At 43.3% G+C, this 18,224-nt stretch overlaps 1 protein-coding gene across 6 annotated transcripts in view; it reads right to left on the reverse strand.

The window, feature by feature from the left end:
* Positions 1–5,377: 5,377 nt before the first annotated feature.
* The window catches only part of UCKL1 (uridine-cytidine kinase 1 like 1), a 64,251-nt gene continuing 51,404 nt past the window's right edge, over positions 5,378–18,224 (reverse strand). For all 6 annotated transcript variants that reach the window (XM_026697346.2, XM_026697347.2, XM_087928849.1 and 3 more), the window contains 3 exons: positions 16,691–16,798; positions 14,313–14,469; positions 5,378–5,808 (listed from right to left, as the gene is read on the reverse strand). In XM_026697346.2, the coding sequence (XP_026553131.2) occupies positions 5,672–5,808; positions 14,313–14,469; positions 16,691–16,798 (402 nt within the window). In that variant the 3' untranslated portion in view covers positions 5,378–5,671. The remainder of the gene's footprint in view (positions 5,809–14,312; positions 14,470–16,690; positions 16,799–18,224) is intronic.

Here is an 18,224-nt window from a genome sequence, read left to right on the forward strand (position 1 = left end):
ATGTCACCGGAAAGAAAATGGGTGGGCAATAAACACAAACTTTCTGGTGCCTCCCTGGTGGGCAAAGGGAGGAAGAGGCTCTTGGGTATGGGATAACAGTTGGAAACCCACATTCACCTACTCACTGAGCTGTGAAACGCAGGGGTCAACACTGAGTCACACCGAAAGCAAACAAAAGAAAATGGTACTTTGTGGTTCAGCTTCTTGTGTCAGGCAGCCCATCCGGTTAAGCCAAAACGTTTCTTGGTGGTTTGAGCATTCTACAAAGTTTAAAGATGTGTGAACTTCAATTCCCAGAATCCCACAGCTATCATGGTGGACTTCAATTCGCAGAATTCCTCAGTCATCATAGTGGATTTCATTTCCCAGAATCTGCCAGGGACCATAATGGACTTCAACTCCCAGAATTCCTCACAGTGGACTTCCTCTCCCAGAACCCTCCAGCAAGCATGTGTAGACTTCAGCAACCAGAATGCCCCAGACTTCCAGCCACCCCATTTTTTTTCAGTGCTTAACATTGTCTGAATTAAACCCTCCTTGCTTAATTGAACCGTGTCTTTCCGTCCAAGCCACCCTACGCCTACACCAAATCTCTTTCGGGGTGCTTTTTTTTTTCTTTTTCCATTCTGGGGGCTTTTGCTTTTCAGCTGATCGTGTTTTTTTGTCTCTCTTTCTCTTTCAGAGCTCAAAGTGAGAGAGGCGAGATTGGTATCTTGGTTTTGCTTCAATTCTCTCAGCGACTGGGTTTTTCTGGTCACTGGTGAAGAGGAAAGGCAAGGCAAGATTCGAACAGGACGTCGTTTCACTGCCCTGGCCAGCAGCCACCCACACAATTTTTTTTTCCATTGCAACCGTCGGCACCGAGCTGCATTAAAAGTCAAAAGGAAGCAAGACACATATAGACTGGGTGAAACCAGGCTCAATTGCAGGAACTGTGAGAGGGATCTTGGAGTCTTAGTGGACAACCAGCTAAATAGGAGCCAGCAGTTTGCAGTGCCAACCAAAAAAGCCAATGCAATCCTAAATTGCATTAACAAAGGGATACAATCAAGATCAAGGGAGGTACTAATACCACTCTATAAAGCCTTAGTAAGACCACACCTAGAGTACTGCATCCAGTTTTGGTCACCACACTATAAGAAAGATGTTGAGACTCTAGAAAAAGTGCAGAGAGGAACAACCAGGGTAATTTAGGGGACTAGAGGCTCAAACATATGAAGAATGGTTGCAGGAACTGGGCTTGGCTAGTCTGGTGAAGAGAGGACCAGGGGAGACATGATAGCGGTCTTCCAATATTTGAGGGGCTGCCACAGAGAGGAGGAAGGGGTCAAGCTATTGTCCAAAGCACCTGAAGGCCAGATGAGGAACAATGGATGGAAACTGATCAAGGAGAGATTCAACCTGGAAATAAGGAGACACTTTCTGACAGCGAGAACAATCAACCCATGGAACAGAAGTTGCCTTCAGAAGTTGTGGGAGCTTCATCACTTGAGACTTTCAAGAAGAGATTGGACTCCCATCTTTCAGAAATGGTGTAGGGTCTGCTTGGGGGGGGGGGGGGGTTGGACTAGATGACTGACAAGGTCCCTTCCAACTCTGTTAATCTGTATATGAGGCCTTGAATTTACATCAGGCAATGGCTGTACAGGTAGTCCTTGACTTACGACCGCAACTGAGCCCCAAATTTTGGTTGCTAAGCAAGATACTTTATTAAGTGAATGTAGTTGACCCATTTTTATGACCTTTCTTGCCGCAGGGGTTGGGTGAATCGCCACACATTCAGTAGCACAGTTGTTAAGTGAATCTGGCTTCCCCATTGGCTTGGCCTTGTCGGAAGGTCACAAAAAGGGGATCATGTGACCCTGGGACCCTGCAACCGTCATTAATACGAGTCGGTTGCCAAGTGCCTGAATTTGGATCACCTAACTACGGGGATGCTGCAATGGTCTTAAGTGCGAAAAATGGTCATGAGTCACAGGTGAAAACTTGAACAGTCACTAAATGAATCGTTTTAAGTCGAGGACTACCTGCACGATGCTGTTGTGGTTCGCCGGCAGTAGGTGCTGACAGCTGAGGTCTCGGAGAGCAAGGACTCAGGTGAGGGGCCTGCGTGTGATGCAGGGATGGGGCCAGGACCATCAGAGAGTGGAGATTGCTGCCTTCGGAGCTTGTGGAGGCTGGCAGCAGTGAGGAAGAGGACCCCGAGGAGCCTGTGCCCAGGGTGCGTGCATGCAGAGCTGCTCAAAGGAAAGAGTAGCTTCAGCAGTACAAGAGACTTGGGAGTAAGGCTGCTAGGTAATGGCCCCTCCCTTAAGAGATAAAAGCCAGCTGAGAAACCGGAGTTCTTTGCAGGAAGCAAAGAAGTATTTGCACTCATGCCTGGTGCACGTTCGGACTCTCTTAGTTGTGCTTGGAGACTCTTTGTGTTTGAAATATTTCTTGGCAACTTTATCTAGTGTTCTTGGCAGCCTTGCACCACCTTGGGTCATTCTTATCAGAAACAACTAGTTTGAAACAGTCTTTTAACTGGGAAGGAAAGGAATTCATAAAGAATCATGAAAAGGTTTTGCTGTTACCTCTGTTTCGTGTTTTTTTTTCCTTGGAACAAGGTTTGGGTCAGAACAAATGCAGATTTTTTTTAAAAAAGGCTGGAGCTTTGATCTACGATCGTGTAACTACATCAATTTTATTTTCTCCTTGGACCCTGGCCCAGATGTTGCCCGATGTGGGCAGTGTTGGAAACTGATCAAGGAGAAAACCATCCTAGAACGGAGGAGAAATTTCCTGACAGTGAGAACAATTAACCAGTGGAACTACTTGCCACCAGAAGTTGTGCAGGTTTTTAAGAGATTGGACAGCCATTTGTCTGAAATGGTATATAGCCATGAGGCTGCTATGGCACACATGCCAGGAGTGGCATGCAGAGCCCTCTCGACAAGGCCATTTTCCAGGCCGTTTTCAGGCTATTTTCCGGCTGTTTTGAGGCCATATTTGGTGCAAAAGATGGCCTGTAAATGGCTCGAAAACAGCCTGAAAATGGCCAAAAACCCCACCCCAGGCCGTTTTCAGGCTGTTTTTCAGGCCATTTTTAGTGGGAAAATGGCATGTAAATAGCCAAAAAACACCCCGAAAAACAGCCCAAAACAGACTGGTTTCCCAGCTGATTTCTGAGCCGTGTTTGGTGTTCTGTGTTAACATACTCCAAATCCTAAAATCTGATTGGCCCTCACAGGCCGCAACCGGATTGGTTGACTAAACGGCCGTGATTGGTGCGCCTGGAATCTACCGCGATTGGCCGAGCCGATCGCGGGAGATTCAAAGCGCTGTCATTTCTGGGACGTTTTCAGGCTGGTTTTGGTGTCAAAATCGGTCTGAAAATAACCCCTAAAAGAGTCAAATACCAGGCGTGCATGTATCGGCCACCTAGTCTTTGATTTTCGGGTGCTCTGGCATGTGCGCATGCACGCACATTCCAGTTCGGGCACTCGATGCCAAAAATGCTCACCATCGCTGGTATCTAGGGTTTCCTGCTCTTTTAGTGCAGGGTTGAACAACTCTAGGCCCTTTACAGCATGTGGACTTCAACTCCCAGAATTCCTGAGCCGATGGAAATTCTAAACACAGACGACCAAAATGGAGGTCCAAATTTCCCCTCAGCGAGACAGGGGTGAAGGGAACTTTGGCCTGTTTTACGACCTTTCTTTCCCCCATTAAGTGAATCGCTGCAGTCGTTAAGCTGGTAACACCGTTGTTAAGTGAATCTGGCTTCCCCGTTGACTTGGCTCGTCAAGAAGGTGGCCAAAAGGGATGATGTGACCCACTGGGACTCTGCAACCGTCACAAATAGGAGTCAAGTTACCAAGCATATGAATTTTGATCACATAGGTCAACTCATATTTCTATGGGTCTTTTTAGAGTTGCCAACAGAAAGGGAGGGGGGAGCAGCGTGGCAGCTTGGAAATCGAAAGTGCATTCCGTAAATGTTTCCAAAGATAGTAACTAGGTGACTGAAGTTTCTGCCACACAAAATTCTAACTGGAGAGCATGATTGACGACTCTTGGCTATGGGAGATCTTTATTGGAGTCTAATCTTGCATTTATACACATTTTTAGTTATCCTCCATCGCTGGTTAACTTTGGTTACTGCTCAACTTTGGTTACTGTTTAGCACAGTAATCCATACAATTAATTATCTCTAAAGTCTAACATATGTTTACTTCCTCTCTCTAATCCTCCTTTAGATTAGTGACTTTGTTTACCTGAGTTGTATTTGCTTGGAAGCATTCTTTATCTTAGGCTTGCCATCCGAGATTGGAACATTCCTGCAATTACAACTCTACATGTCCTATTGGAGAATATGGATTACGATACACCCAGGGGGTGTCCAGGCAAGGCCGGATAGTTTAACTCCCAATAAATCCTTTTTAAGTTTTGGGAGTTTGGCTCGAGACTCATGATTTAAATGGGGGGGTAACTGCTGGAATCCTGACGTGATCATGGGGGTCAATGGTCGTATGTGTGAAAAATGGTCATGTCCCTTTTTTCAGTACCTTTGTAACTATGAACGATCACTAAACAAGTGGCTACAAGTACTTATGTGCAGTGGTGGGATCCAAAAATTTTTTAGTACCAGTTCTGTGGGCGTGGCTTGGTGGGTGTGGCAGAGGAAGGATACTGCAAAATCCCCATTCCCTCCCCACCCCACTAACCTGCTTTCCAGCTCCATTCTCCTGTGCAGGGCAACCAAAGAAGAGCCAGCCAATCAGCTGGGACTCAAGAGGCGGAGAATAGATGGGGGCGGGGCCAGTCAGAGGTGGTATTGGCCGGTTCTCCGAACTACTCAAAATTTCCGCTACTAGTTCTCCAGAACTGCTCAGAACTGGCTGAATATCAACTCTGCTTATGTGTTTGTTCATTTGTTTTGCTGGCAACAAACTCATCTTGTCCCAGTCTGATTTGTTAAGGTATTAAGATTTAAAAACTGACCAACAGTGAATAGCTGCCAGATGTAGGCTGATGTAACAAGAGTGATTCAGCATAGTATGAGTATTTTCCCTTTAAGGCTGGAGAGTAAAGTTCCCTTTAAGAGGTGTGTATATAAAAGGCAGCCATTAGAAGGCTTGGTTCTCTTTCCTTGTGAACTTCAGTGAAGAAGTTCGCGTGTTAGGAAGAAGAAAAGCTTGAAAAAAAAGTATTTTGCTACCAGATGTATATTGTCTGTATAGACCTGTTGTATATTAACCCACTGTAACTGTCAAAGTCTCTACGTGCTGTGTGTTGCTCATAGGTTATCTCATAAAGGTCAGGTGAAATGGTCTTGACATGGTTTGCAATTCTGTGTAAGGAATGACAGACACTGGAGTGAAATCCTCCACAGTTTTGCCAAGGAAGTGGGTTTTTTTTTTTTTAATAAAATAAGTTATATTACTTTTTTTAAAAAAAATTAAAATAAACTGCTTCTGGACTCAAAGACACTCGAGCATACTTAAAAAAAAGAAAGAAACAAGACTAGGAGCCACACTCTTCCACGGCCACCTCAACCCCCCAACTTCTTAAAAAAATACTGCTTCAGCTTTTGACACAAAACGAAGCAGAAGAAAATATGAACAGCTGCGTTTCCAAATATTCCTTTTTTTTGTTAGGGTTTGGAGATATACGGAGGAGTTGGGGGTTAAGGTGTGGCTGCAGGATGGGCCACTCCTTCTGAGAAGTTTCTAGAACAGAGAGGTGGTGAAGAATCCAAGGTGTCTTCCTCATCGCTCCAATTCGGCGGGGCATCTGTGCCGAAGTAACGGTCCCCAAAATTTCCTAGAAAACAGCGGGAGAAGTAGTGAGGTTCACATTTATTTACAGGTGGCCCTCAACGTACAGTGGTTCCTTTAGTGACCGTTCAAAGGAATGGCCCTGAAAAAAGTTTGGGACTTAGGATCGTTTTCACACTCTACGATTGTTGCAGCATCCCTGTGGTCACGTGATCAAAATGGGCGACTGACTCATACCGTGTTTCCCTGAAAATAAGACCCTGTCTTATATATATATATTTTGCCACCAAAAAAGACACCAGGTCTTATTTTGGGGGGATGTCACCCGCTGACTAACCTCACTTGTGCGTGTCACCCCTGGCCTCGTTTTTGCTGTCAGAGGCCTTCAGGAACTTCTTCTTCTGAGGCTGGCAAGGCTTTCCTGAAGGCCTCTGCAGGTGATAACAAAAGCTCAGGATCGATCTTGGATCTTGCCAACCATGCCAGCTGCAGAAGAAATGGGCCAGCAAGCCAGAAAGGCAGGTGTCGGGGTGTGCGAGGCCTGGCTACAGCTGTCCAAAGGTAAGTAGTAGGGCAGTTCCACCCCCCCACACATCCTCACCCTAGCTTATTTCTTACCTGTGCACTTGGGAGTGGGCGGGATCTTGATTAGGGCTTATTTTGGGGGTAGGGCTTATATTGGGTGCAATATAAGGACTTACTTTCAGGGTTGGTCGTATTTTGGGGGAAATGGTATTTATGACCGTTGGGTATATGGATACACCAACTGGTTTGGGTGAATGAATATATAAATCCTAGGTTTAAGTGTTTGCAGCTTTAAGCTCAAAACTGCAATGTCATTGCATAATTATGGGTGCGGTTGTAAGTTGCAATAAGAGGCAGTGAGAGAGACGTAACACTTCCTGGTTTCTGATCCTGGTTTTCGAGTTCCTGGTTCCTGGTGTTACTGGTCTATGGTCTGTCTGCTGTCTGCCTACTGCTTTACTCCTGTATGAGATGTCTACTGTGCAAGATACTTCTCTCTACTGAACTAAAGGACTGTGTTTACTTGGTGAGCTGTTCATACTCAGCATTGTCTTTGAGAGAGAGTTATCAGAAGAAGAAGATTTACAAGCAGATAAAGACATTGTAATTACTGTTAATAGACTAGGTAACTGGATTGATATACTGGATACTGACATATGGACTGAATGACTATTCTTAATCTCTGTGTGAATTAAATATCTATTTAAAATCACAAACAGTGTTTTTTGTCTATAGTGTGTGTATACTCTTGGGCCCAGCCTCTCTCTCTCATTTGGCTGCCTGGTTAGACTGCTGCTGTGCACTCTGCTCGGGGGTTTATCCCCAATCACTAACATTGGTTATGGGCCCAGCAGTGTGCACAGTCTAGCTAACCAGGATATACCTGTGAGAGTTAGATTTGGGGTGAGTTGCACATTGCTGTAAAGACAAACTGTTTGTTGAATAGTTATTTTTCTGCAGAGCAATGGCACAAGTAAATTTGCCAAGTCTGTCCATGATATCCAGGTTAGATGGAACAAACTATGTTTCATGGTCAATGAAGTGTAGTTTACTGCTACGAAGAGAAGGTTTGTGGGATATAATTACAAACACACCAGATGTATCTAATTTAGATCCTACTGTTGAAGAGGATGCCAGAAAAATACAGGACTATAAACAAAAGAATGAACAGGCTTTGTGCATCATAGGACTCACTCTCTCAGACCAGCAACTGATACATATTCGTGGAGAGGAAAGTGCTGCCAAGTGCTGGGATAATCTCAAGAAGATTTATGTTCGAGACAGTGTAGGAGCTCATATCAATCTTACACGGAAGCTGTTTAGAACACATCTTGAGAGCAATGGAGACATGTTAACTCATTTAAACTGTATGAAAAGCATTTTTCAAGAATTACAAGAAAAAGAGCTTATATTTAATGAGTTGCAACAGGTATACATCATACTGTCTTCTTTGGAACGAAGCTATGATGATTTTGTGACTGCATTAGAGGTATTGCCAAAAGACAGTTTATCAGTAACTGAGATAACTGGCAGGCTATTAGAAGAAGCCAGAAGAAGGAGTGAACGTGACCAGCTGAGAGCAGATAAGCCTAATAAGGAAGAGAAATTATCTTCAAAGCCTGAAAGAAACCAGCTATGCAAGGTAAAGCACCCAGAGGAAGAGAAGTTATCTTCAATGGCATACACAATTAAAAAGTGTTTTAATTGTGGAGGCAGAGGACATTTGGCAAGATTCTGCAGAAAAGGAAAACGCCAGAATTTAAAGAAGCCAAGGAAATCCTTTGAACTAGCCACATACAGCAACTGTGATATGAAGAATGATATATGGGTGGTGGACAGTGGACATCCCACTGCATCACGAGAGATAAGACAAAGTTTATAAAAATGTCTACAAGCTCTCAGCATATATCACTCGCTAATGGTTGGCACCTCAAGGCCAAGGGTGAAGGTATTGCATATTGTCCATGTTTAAAACAGAACATAAAAATGTTATATGTACCACAGTTAAAAATGAACTTACTTTCTGTAAGAGAATTAGATAAACTAGGATATGTGGTTACATTTAAGAATAATAAGTGCATACTGGAAAGAGATAACAAAAAGGTAACTGCAGCTTTAAATGGAGCATTGTATGTCTTACATGATAGTAAGAAAGGGGAGGCACAGACTGTATTTAACAATATCAAGCCTCATGATGAATGTATCCATTTATTGCATAGGCATTTGGGGCATGTAAATTTTAAAATGCTAAAACGTACAATTGAGTTATCTGAAGGTATAAGGTTAAAACCCTGTGATAAGTATTTGCGTTGTAATGTCTGTTGTGAAGATAAGAGTAAAATATTGCCTGCAAATAGGCTAAATGGTTTTAAAACTAAAGAACCTTTAGAAGTAGTATTTGCAGACATTATAGGTCCAAAGAAACCCAGTATGGGGGGTGCTCGATATATATTGAGTATTATGGACCATTACTCTAGATATGGGTTTTGCTACTTAATGAAAAGCAAAACTGAAACATATCAACATTTCTTCAACTGGTTAAAGTTTGCTGAAAGAAAGACTAAACGGCAACTGATAACCCTGGTGACAGATAATGGTATGGAATTTGTTAACAGCAAATTCCAGAATAGATTAAAGGCAGCTGGAATAGAGCATAAGAAATCTGCACCATACAGACCACAACACAACGCATTTATAGAGAGAAGAGGCCAAACACTACAGGCAATGGTTAGAACAATGTTAACTGATTCTGGATTACCTGATTCTTTGTGGGGGGAGGCTGCAATGTGTGCTAATAACTTGTTGAACAACGTGGTTAACTCAACTACTGGTGAAATACCATTCACCATGTGGCATGGCAGGAAGCCTGATTTGAGTTACCTGCACACATTTGGTGCACCAGCATGGGTGCATATCCCTACACAACTCAGGCGTAAAGGGCAACACAGAGCTAAACAATTTTTCTTTGTTGGTTACCAAGCTAACCATAGGGCATATAGATTTTGGGAGAAAGGCACATCTAAGGTGTTATGTAGTGCCAATGCCCAATTTTCTAGAGCACGTAGGATGGGATAAGTTAGAGCAGGATAACAATAAAGAGGTGGTTATTGAATCCTACAGAAATCCCATCAAGTATCCCTGTAACTTTAAAAATAAAGTAAAGACAGAAGTACAGGAAGAGATTGTGCCCATAGAAGAAGAAAAGGAAGAAATAGCTCAGCAAGATGAGGAAAATGACCAGGTAGTAACTCAAGAAAGTCCTCAAACAAGCCCTGTAATTCCCAGAAGAACTACACGTGTATCTAGACCGCCTGATAGATACCAGGCTAACACAGTGTGCCAGGTAAATAGAGTTCCATCTACTGTGGATGAGATAGAAAGGTATCCTTCTAAAGAGAAAGAAAATTGGAATGCAGCAATGAATAAGGAATTGAAATCCTTGAAGGATATGAAGGTATATGAAAACGTGAGATTACCTGCAGATGTAAAACCCATTGGCTGCAAATGGATTTTTAAGATAAAAACTGATAAGGATGGAAATATAATCCATAAGGCAAGATTAGTAGCCCAAGGTTTTAGACAAAGTGCAAATGACTATGATGAAGTATTTGCACCTAGTCTTAAAGCAGCAACGTTAAGGGCAGCTTTAGTGTGGGCAGCAAGCAAGAAGTATATAGTTAACCATTTAGATGTGGAAACTGCTTACTTGCATGCTCCACTAAGACATACTGTATATATGAAAAAGCCTAGTGGATTGAAAGGTGATAATAATAATGATTGTTGGTTGTTAAAGAAGAGTCTATATGGTCTTAAACAATCGGGCTATGAATGGAACCAGTATATTGTGAAGGAACTGAACAATATAGGTTTTAAAGCTGGTTTAGCCGACCCATGTCTGTTTAAAAGGGAGACAAATGGTAAAATATCATTATTATTATTGTTCACTGATGACATTGCCTTGATTACTGAGACTAATGATGAAGCAAATAGAATTATAGCATCATTAGGTAAGAAAATAAAAATCAAGCAATTAGGGGAGATAAAGAGATATCTAGGTTTAAATATAGTGAAAACACAGAAAGGTTATAAGATATCTCAGGAAGATAAGATATCTAAATTGCTAATAGATTATAAAATGGAACTTTGTAAGCCTGTAAAGACTCCAATGAGTCAGGATATTTGCAAAATGGATACTCAAAGTCCCAAGTTTGATAAGGCAATATATCAATCTTTGATTGGTAGCCTATCATATATTAGCAATTGGTCAAGGCCAGATATTGCTTTTAGTATTAATCAGCTGGCACGACACAATAATGACCCGCTTCAATGTCACTGGATAGCATTGAAAAGAATCTTAAGATATCTTAAAGGAACATTACACCATGCACTGTATCTTGAACCAGAAGGTGATCTCATATTGAGTGCTTATGCAGATGCTAGTTTTGCATCAGAAAGAGACACAAGAAAGTTGACTTCAGGAACAGCCATAATGCTGGGTAAGACATTAATTGGTTGGAAGTCAATTAGACAACAGCATATAAGTTTGTCTACTATGGAGGCAGAATTCTCCTGTTTATCACTACTATGTACTGAGTTGATTATGTATAAACAAATGTTAAAAGATATGGGTATAACTGTAAATTACCCTATAGTTGTACATGAGGATAATCAGGCAGCAATTCAAATGGCTACAAGTATTGCAGTAAAAACTAGGAGCAAGCATAAAGATTTGAGATATCTAAATGTAAGGCAATCTGTAAATAGTAAATTAATACAGCTAGAGTACTGTATGTCGGAGGACAATATAGCTGATAATTTTACTAAAGCCCAAGGTGCCATTAAGCATCTAGAAAGTTGTGAAAAATATGGGTTCAGATTGTAAAGGCATTATATATTTATATCACCCAAAAGGGGAGTATGTTGGGTATATGGATACACCAACTGGTTTGGGTGAATGAATATATAAATCCTAGGTTTAAGTGTTTGCAGCTTTAAGCTCAAAACTGCAATGTCATTGCATAATTATGGGTGCGGTTGTAAGTTGCAATAAGAGGCAGTGAGAGAGACGTAACACTTCCTGGTTTCTGATCCTGGTTTTCGAGTTCCTGGTTCCTGGTGTTACTGGTCTATGGTCTGTCTGCTGTCTGCCTACTGCTTTACTCCTGTATGAGATGTCTACTGTGCAAGATACTTCTCTCTACTGAACTAAAGGACTGTGTTTACTTGGTGAGCTGTTCATACTCAGCATTGTCTTTGAGAGAGAGTTATCAGAAGAAGAAGATTTACAAGCAGATAAAGACATTGTAATTACTGTTAATAGACTAGGTAACTGGATTGATATACTGGATACTGACATATGGACTGAATGACTATTCTTAATCTCTGTGTGAATTAAATATCTATTTAAAATCACAAACAGTGTTTTTTGTCTATAGTGTGTGTATACTCTTGGGCCCAGCCTCTCTCTCTCATTTGGCTGCCTGGTTAGACTGCTGCTGTGCACTCTGCTCGGGGGTTTATCCCCAAACACTAACAATGACTTTCGTGCTGTCCCAAGGTTGTGTGGTCACCTTTTGTTACCTTCTGACAAGCAAAATCATTCATCTGCCATCATCAGGCTTGTGTATTGTGTTCGTCTGTGTGTCAGGCTTTCACAGCCGTTTCTGTTTTAAATTTGGTGCTAGCCTACTGCTGTGTTAGAATGTTTTTTTCTTCATCCTGATTGGTTGGGAATCTTGGTCTGTATTTATTGGTCTTGGAGTTTGCGGTGTTCTGCTTGATTGGTGTTTCTAATATCTTCTGTCTGTTTTGTAGCGTTTTTTGTCTTGACTGGCTGGCAACATTGTGTTTCCTGTATTGGAGGCTTTTAGTGCGGCTTGGCTTTGGATGAATGGCCGGATATCGTTTATTAGGAAGCTAGGTTTCATCTGGGTGCCTGGTTGGAGTGTGTTTGAGCTGGAGGTGTCAGGGAGGGTCTATTTGTGCCCAGGTGTTTGCCTGGCTTGTGGTGTGGAGATTTTTTTGTTTGTGAGTGCAGGCTTCCAGATAATTGACAGTCTGGTGGGGTCATCTCTTCTATTCATGCTTTCAGGTCTCTTTTCGATCTCTATGGCTTCTCTGATGATTCTGTGGCTGGGGTTTTCTATAGTGGCTAGGGTTTTGGTGCCATTGAAGTTGATGCTATGACCTGTGGCTTTCATGTGTTAGACTAGTGAGGAAGTGTGTTCCAGCTTTTTTACTGCATTTTTGTGTTCATCCAGGCGGGGTACTTATTCTAACTAGCTTCCTAATAAATGATAGCTGGCCATTCACCCGAAGCCAAGCTGCACTAAAAGCCTCCAATACAGGAAACACAATGTTGTCAGCCAATCAAGACAAAAAAAATGCTACAAAACAGAGAGATGGTATTAGAAACACCAATCAAGCAGGACACAGCAAACTCCAAGACCAATAAACACAGACCAAGACTCCCAACCAATCAGGATGAAGAAAAAACCATTCTGGCACAGCAGTAGGCTAGCCCCAAATTTAAAACTGAAACCACTGTAAAAGTCTGACTCACAGACGAACATAATACAGAAGCCTGCTGATGACAGATGAGATTCTGCTGAAACGTCGCTACAACTTTAAAAGCACAACTATAATGACGTGGGAAAATACCCGAACAAAGCTGAATACCATACATACATACATACATACATACATATATACACACACATATACATGTACATATATGTATATTGTATAATGTAATGTAATGCAATGCAATGCAATAATTAATATAGCATAGCATAGCATAGCATAGCATAGCATAATATAATATAATATAATATATATTTCTTTTGAGAGCAGGCATAAGGATTTCATTTTAATGTGTGCCATTGTATATACAGAAAAGTGTCAATAGAGGTTATCTTATCTTTATGTTATCTTATCTTCTATCTTACCTACTGCATCTTATCTTATGCTTTATTTTATTATCTTATCTTATCTTACGTGATGCAGTGGCCTAGAGGTGGAGGTCTCGCCTCACAATCAGGAGGCTGTGAGTTTAATCCTAGGTAGAGGCAGGTATTTCTCTCTCTAGGCACAATAAGAATATATCTGCTGAACAAAACTCCGCATTGGCAGCAGGAAGGGCATCTGGCCAGTAAACACTCCGCTCCATTCAGTTGCCCAGACTCCACCCCCACAAGGGATTATGGAGTTGTTGAAAGAGGAGGAGGATGCTCTTATCTTTTTGCTTTACCTTATCATCTTATTATCTTACCTCACCTTACCTCATCCTCATCCTATCCTATCCTAACCTATCCAGTAGGATTCTAAAACACCCATAAACTGCGTTCACATAACACCAGGGATCCCCAACCCTTGGTCCATTGTCTGGCACCAGGCCACGGGATGCCAGCAACTGGTCCATGCAAATAAGTGAAGCCCCGTCTGCGGCGTGCAGGCAGGATGCGAAACCGTGTTCCCCTCCGGTCGATGTAAAAACCTTCCTCCATGGAACCGGTCCCTGATGCCCCAAAGGTTGACGTGACACGCTTAATTTAATGGACTTGGGAGACGACGGGAAAGCAGGCAGGAAGTTGCAAATCGTGCTCATGTGAGGTCCTCACTTAACGACCTAGAGTGATTCCCTTAACGATGGCAACCAGGAAGTGCTAGAACTGCTGTTACTAAGTGGTGCAGTCACATGACGTGACCTCTCAGCCTTCAAACTGGAGGGGAAAACCGCTGTCTTCTTGCAAGAAGTAGCTGTCCAGAGCACGTGAGGGTTATCTCTCGTCTTCACCTGATCCAGAGAGAGCCCAAGGAACTGGCCTACTCACCGTGTGTGAATAATAGCCATACGTCACTTTCCTCAGCTCTGTTGTCACTTCAAACGGTCATTAAATGAACTGTTGTAAGTCGAGGACTACCGGTATTTTCCCCACACACCGAATGGCTTTTCCCCTAAATTCTCCCATTCCGTTCGTGTCTCATGGCCGTCATTATTTGAACATCCCTGACGGAACCACTCACCAATGCCAGGGATGATGCGAAAAAGGTCGTTTACTTTCTTGTCCACCGCGGTGGTGATGATCTTGACTTGCGGGAAAGCATAAGCGACAGAGTGGACGCCCATCTCGGCCATCAACAAGGAGAGGAGAAAAATCTTATCCTCCGGAACGTCGTGATCCTAAAGGAAACAATGGGATTTAAGCTTCTCTTTCATTCCTAGCTTTATTTTCTGGTTTAATTTACTTTACTTTACTTTATTGTCATTGCACCCTGTACAACGAAATCAAGCACCACCTTCAGTGCACATCATGACCATGAAAATAAACACAAACACACATCCTTCACACTCCACACATTGAATTGAAAACCCCCAACACCGCACCAACACTGCACTATATAGTAGAATTCAACAGAGCTACTGCCCTGGGATAGAAGCTGTTTTTTCAGCCTGTTTGTCCTTGTTTTTATTATCCTGTACCGTCTGCCAGATGGTAATAGTTAAAAAAAAAGGTGCCCAGGATGAGATGGATCTTTGATAATGTTTTGAACTTTCTTAAGGCAGTGGGAGCTATGAAGCTCTTCCAAAGAGGGGAGAGGGCAATGCATGATCCTCTGGGCAATGACGTTAACCCTCTGGAGCGCTGTCCTATCTGCCACTGTGCCATTGGCTAACCATACAGAGGCGTAGTATGTTAAAAGGCTCTCTATGGTGCAGCAGTAGAAGGTCACCAGCAGTTTTTCATCCAGTGGTTATTTTCTGAGAAGTCTCAAGTAGTATAATCTCTGCTGGGTCCTTTTGACCAGGGCTGCAATGGGAGCCCACCAGGTCAGGTCCTCTTTTAAGGTAACACCCAGAAACTTAAAACTGGCCACTTGCTCTACTCAGTCTCCATTAATAAGCCAGGGCTGGATGTCTGATCTGTTCCTTCTATAATCCACTAAAAGCTCCTTGGTCTTAATGGTGTCGAGGTCCAAGTTAATTGTCTCTACACCACGAAAGCAACCGGTCCACCTCATCTCGGTAGGCAGACTCATCCCCCTTGGAGATGAGTCCCACCACTGTTGTATCATCTGTAAATTTAGCAATAGTATTACTAGCGTGAGTGGGGATGCAGCCATGCCCATAAAGAGTATAGAGTAAAGGACTCAACACACAACCCTGTGGTGGACCAGTGTTAAGAATAAGGGCTGAAGAGGCATGATTACCTAATCTGACCCTCTGTGAGCCGCCAATTCACACATGGTTTGCAGGTAGCAATAGCACTTAAAGACTTATGAGTGGTGTGGTGGCCTAGAGGTGGAGCTCTCGCCTCACAATCAGGAGGCTATGAGTTCGATCCTAGGTAGAGGCAGATATTTCCCTCTCTTGGCACAATGAGAATATATCTGCTGAACAAAACTCCGTATTGGTGATAGGAAGGGCATCCGGCCATTAAAACACTCAGTTCCATTCAGTTGCCCAGATTCCACTCCGCAAGGGATTATGGGGTTGTTAAAAAAGGATGAATAGTACTTAAGACCCAGATTGTTGGGGGTGAGATGCAAATAATACTTCTACATTGTAAATTGCCCAGAGAGGGGCAAATAAATAGCAATTCAATAGCACTTACACTTATATACCGCTTCACGGCCCTCTCTAAGTGATTTACACTGAGTCAGCACCTTCCCCCTAACAATCTGGGTCCTCATTTTACCCACCTCGGAAGGAAGGAAGGCTGAGGAAACCTTTAGAAGGAAGGAAGGAAGGATGGAGGGAGAGAGGGAGGGAGGGAGGAAGGAAGGAATAGCAATAGAAATAGCACTTAGACTTATATACCACTTTACAGTGCTTTACAGCTCTCTCTAAGCGGTTTACAGAGTCAGCATCTTGCTCCTAACAATCTGGGTCCTCATTTTACCCACCTCGGAAGGAAGGAAGGCTGAGTCAACTTTTAGAAGGAAGGAAGGAAGAAAGGAAGGATGGAGGGAGAGAGGGAGGGAGAGAGGAAGGAACGAATACCAATAGAAATAGCACTTAGACTTATATACCGCTTTACAGTGCTTTACAGCTCTCTCTAAGCGGTTTACAGAGTCAGCATCTTGCTCCTAACAATCTGGGTCCTCGTTTTACCAACCTCAGAAGGACGGGAGGCTGAGTCGACGTTGAGCCGGTCGGGATTGAACTGCCAAACTGGAGGCAGCCGGCAGTCGGTAGAAGTAGCCTGCAAGTATTGCATTCTAACCACTGCGCCACCAGGGCTCATAATAATCGGGGCTCAATGGTGATTGTAAGCGGAGGTCGATCTGTACGTTTGAATCCAAGTCATAAGTAGCCCCCAGGTAAGTCTGTCGTAAACTTGAGCGGTCGCTAACCGACCTATCGTGAGTCGAGGACTACAGAGATTCTCCTTTCCCCTTACCAGCAACACCCTCACGGCCATCATCGCCGCTGCCCCCGTGGAGACGGTGCAGTCCATCAAAATCACGTGGTCTTCACTGATGTCCTTTGGGAGCCTCAGGTAGTGTAGCTGGAAGGGAAGAGAAAGACATCAAGGTGTAAACACGGAGCAGCTGAGAGATTTATTGATGTATTCATTTACGTACAGGTGGTCCTCGACTTACAACAGTCCATTTTGTGACCGCTCGAAGTTACAACGGCACTGAAAAAAGTGACTAAGGACTATTTTTTCACGCTGTTGCAACATTCCCCCCGCCCCCATGGTCACGTGATTAAAATTCGGACTCTTTGGCAACTGACTCACATTTATGACGGTTGCAGTGCCCCTTTTGCGACCTTCAAGGGGGAAGCCATTATATACTTAACAGCCGGGTTACTCACTTAAACAACTGCAGTGATTCACTTAACAACAGAGGCGAGAAAGATCGTAAAATGGGACGAAATTCTCTTTAACAAGTGTCTCTCTTAACAACAGAAACGTTGGGCTCTGTTGTGGTCATAAGTCGAGGACTGCCTGTCTACTTATTCCTTGCAAAGGATTTGTATCACGCTTTCCAGGGTAAAATTCCTCCCAAAGCAGTTTTCAAAGTGCCATCAAGATCTGTGCACAACAATGCCCCAATATTACTTGAAAACAAAGGACAAACAGCTCAGTTGTTGTTTGCTTTTTATAACACAACTATGTAACACCATCAGTGCTAGTGAGTGTGGGGTTTGCTCCCTGTTTATATGCAGTAGCTTGCCGTGAGGGAGGATGGCTTTTCTCCTTAGTAGCTCCTCGATTATGGTATTGTTTTCCAGTTTTAGAGAACCGGCAGCGGAAATTTTGAGTAGTCCGGAGAACTGGCAAACCCCACCTCTGAATGGCTCCGCCCCCCTCTCTTGTCTGACTCCCATTGAGTCCCAGCTGATTGGCTGGGTCTCCTTTGGTTGCCCTGCACAGGAGAATGGAGCTGGAAAGCAGGTTAGTGGGGTCGGGAGGGAATGGGGATTTTGCAGTAACCTTCCCCTGCTATGCCCACCAAGCCACACACCCAAAGAACCAGTAGTAAAAATTTTTTGAATCCCACCACTGGTGTAAGCTGCTGGAGAGAATGTGTTCTGGTCTCTTTGTTTGATATAACGGTAAAGGTTTCCCCTATCCCGTCGTGTGAGAATCTAGGGCGCAGCGCTCATCTTCATTTCTTAGCTGAAGGAGCCGGTGTTGTCCGAAGACCTTTTTGTGCGGTCATGTGGCCAGCATGACATCACGCTGCAACATGATGGAGCCAAACACGGGATGCTGTTACCTTCTGGCTGAAGTGGTACCCATTGATCTACTCGCACTTGCATGCTTTCGAACCTCCTCCCTTCGCACGGCACTTGGGTCTTGAACCAAAGGCTGGCTGCTTTCCAGATGGCAAACTGAGCATCTTTAATTGCTGAACTATTACGTCACCACATATACTGTCATGTCGCTGGTGGAGACTGACTCCGAGGGAGAGGAGGAACAGCCT

This window comes from Pseudonaja textilis, chromosome 3 (assembly GCF_049901715.1).
Source record: "Pseudonaja textilis isolate UNSWEBS1 chromosome 3, rPseTex1.2, whole genome shotgun sequence".
In the NCBI taxonomy this organism is placed as follows: domain Eukaryota; kingdom Metazoa; phylum Chordata; class Lepidosauria; order Squamata; family Elapidae; genus Pseudonaja; species Pseudonaja textilis.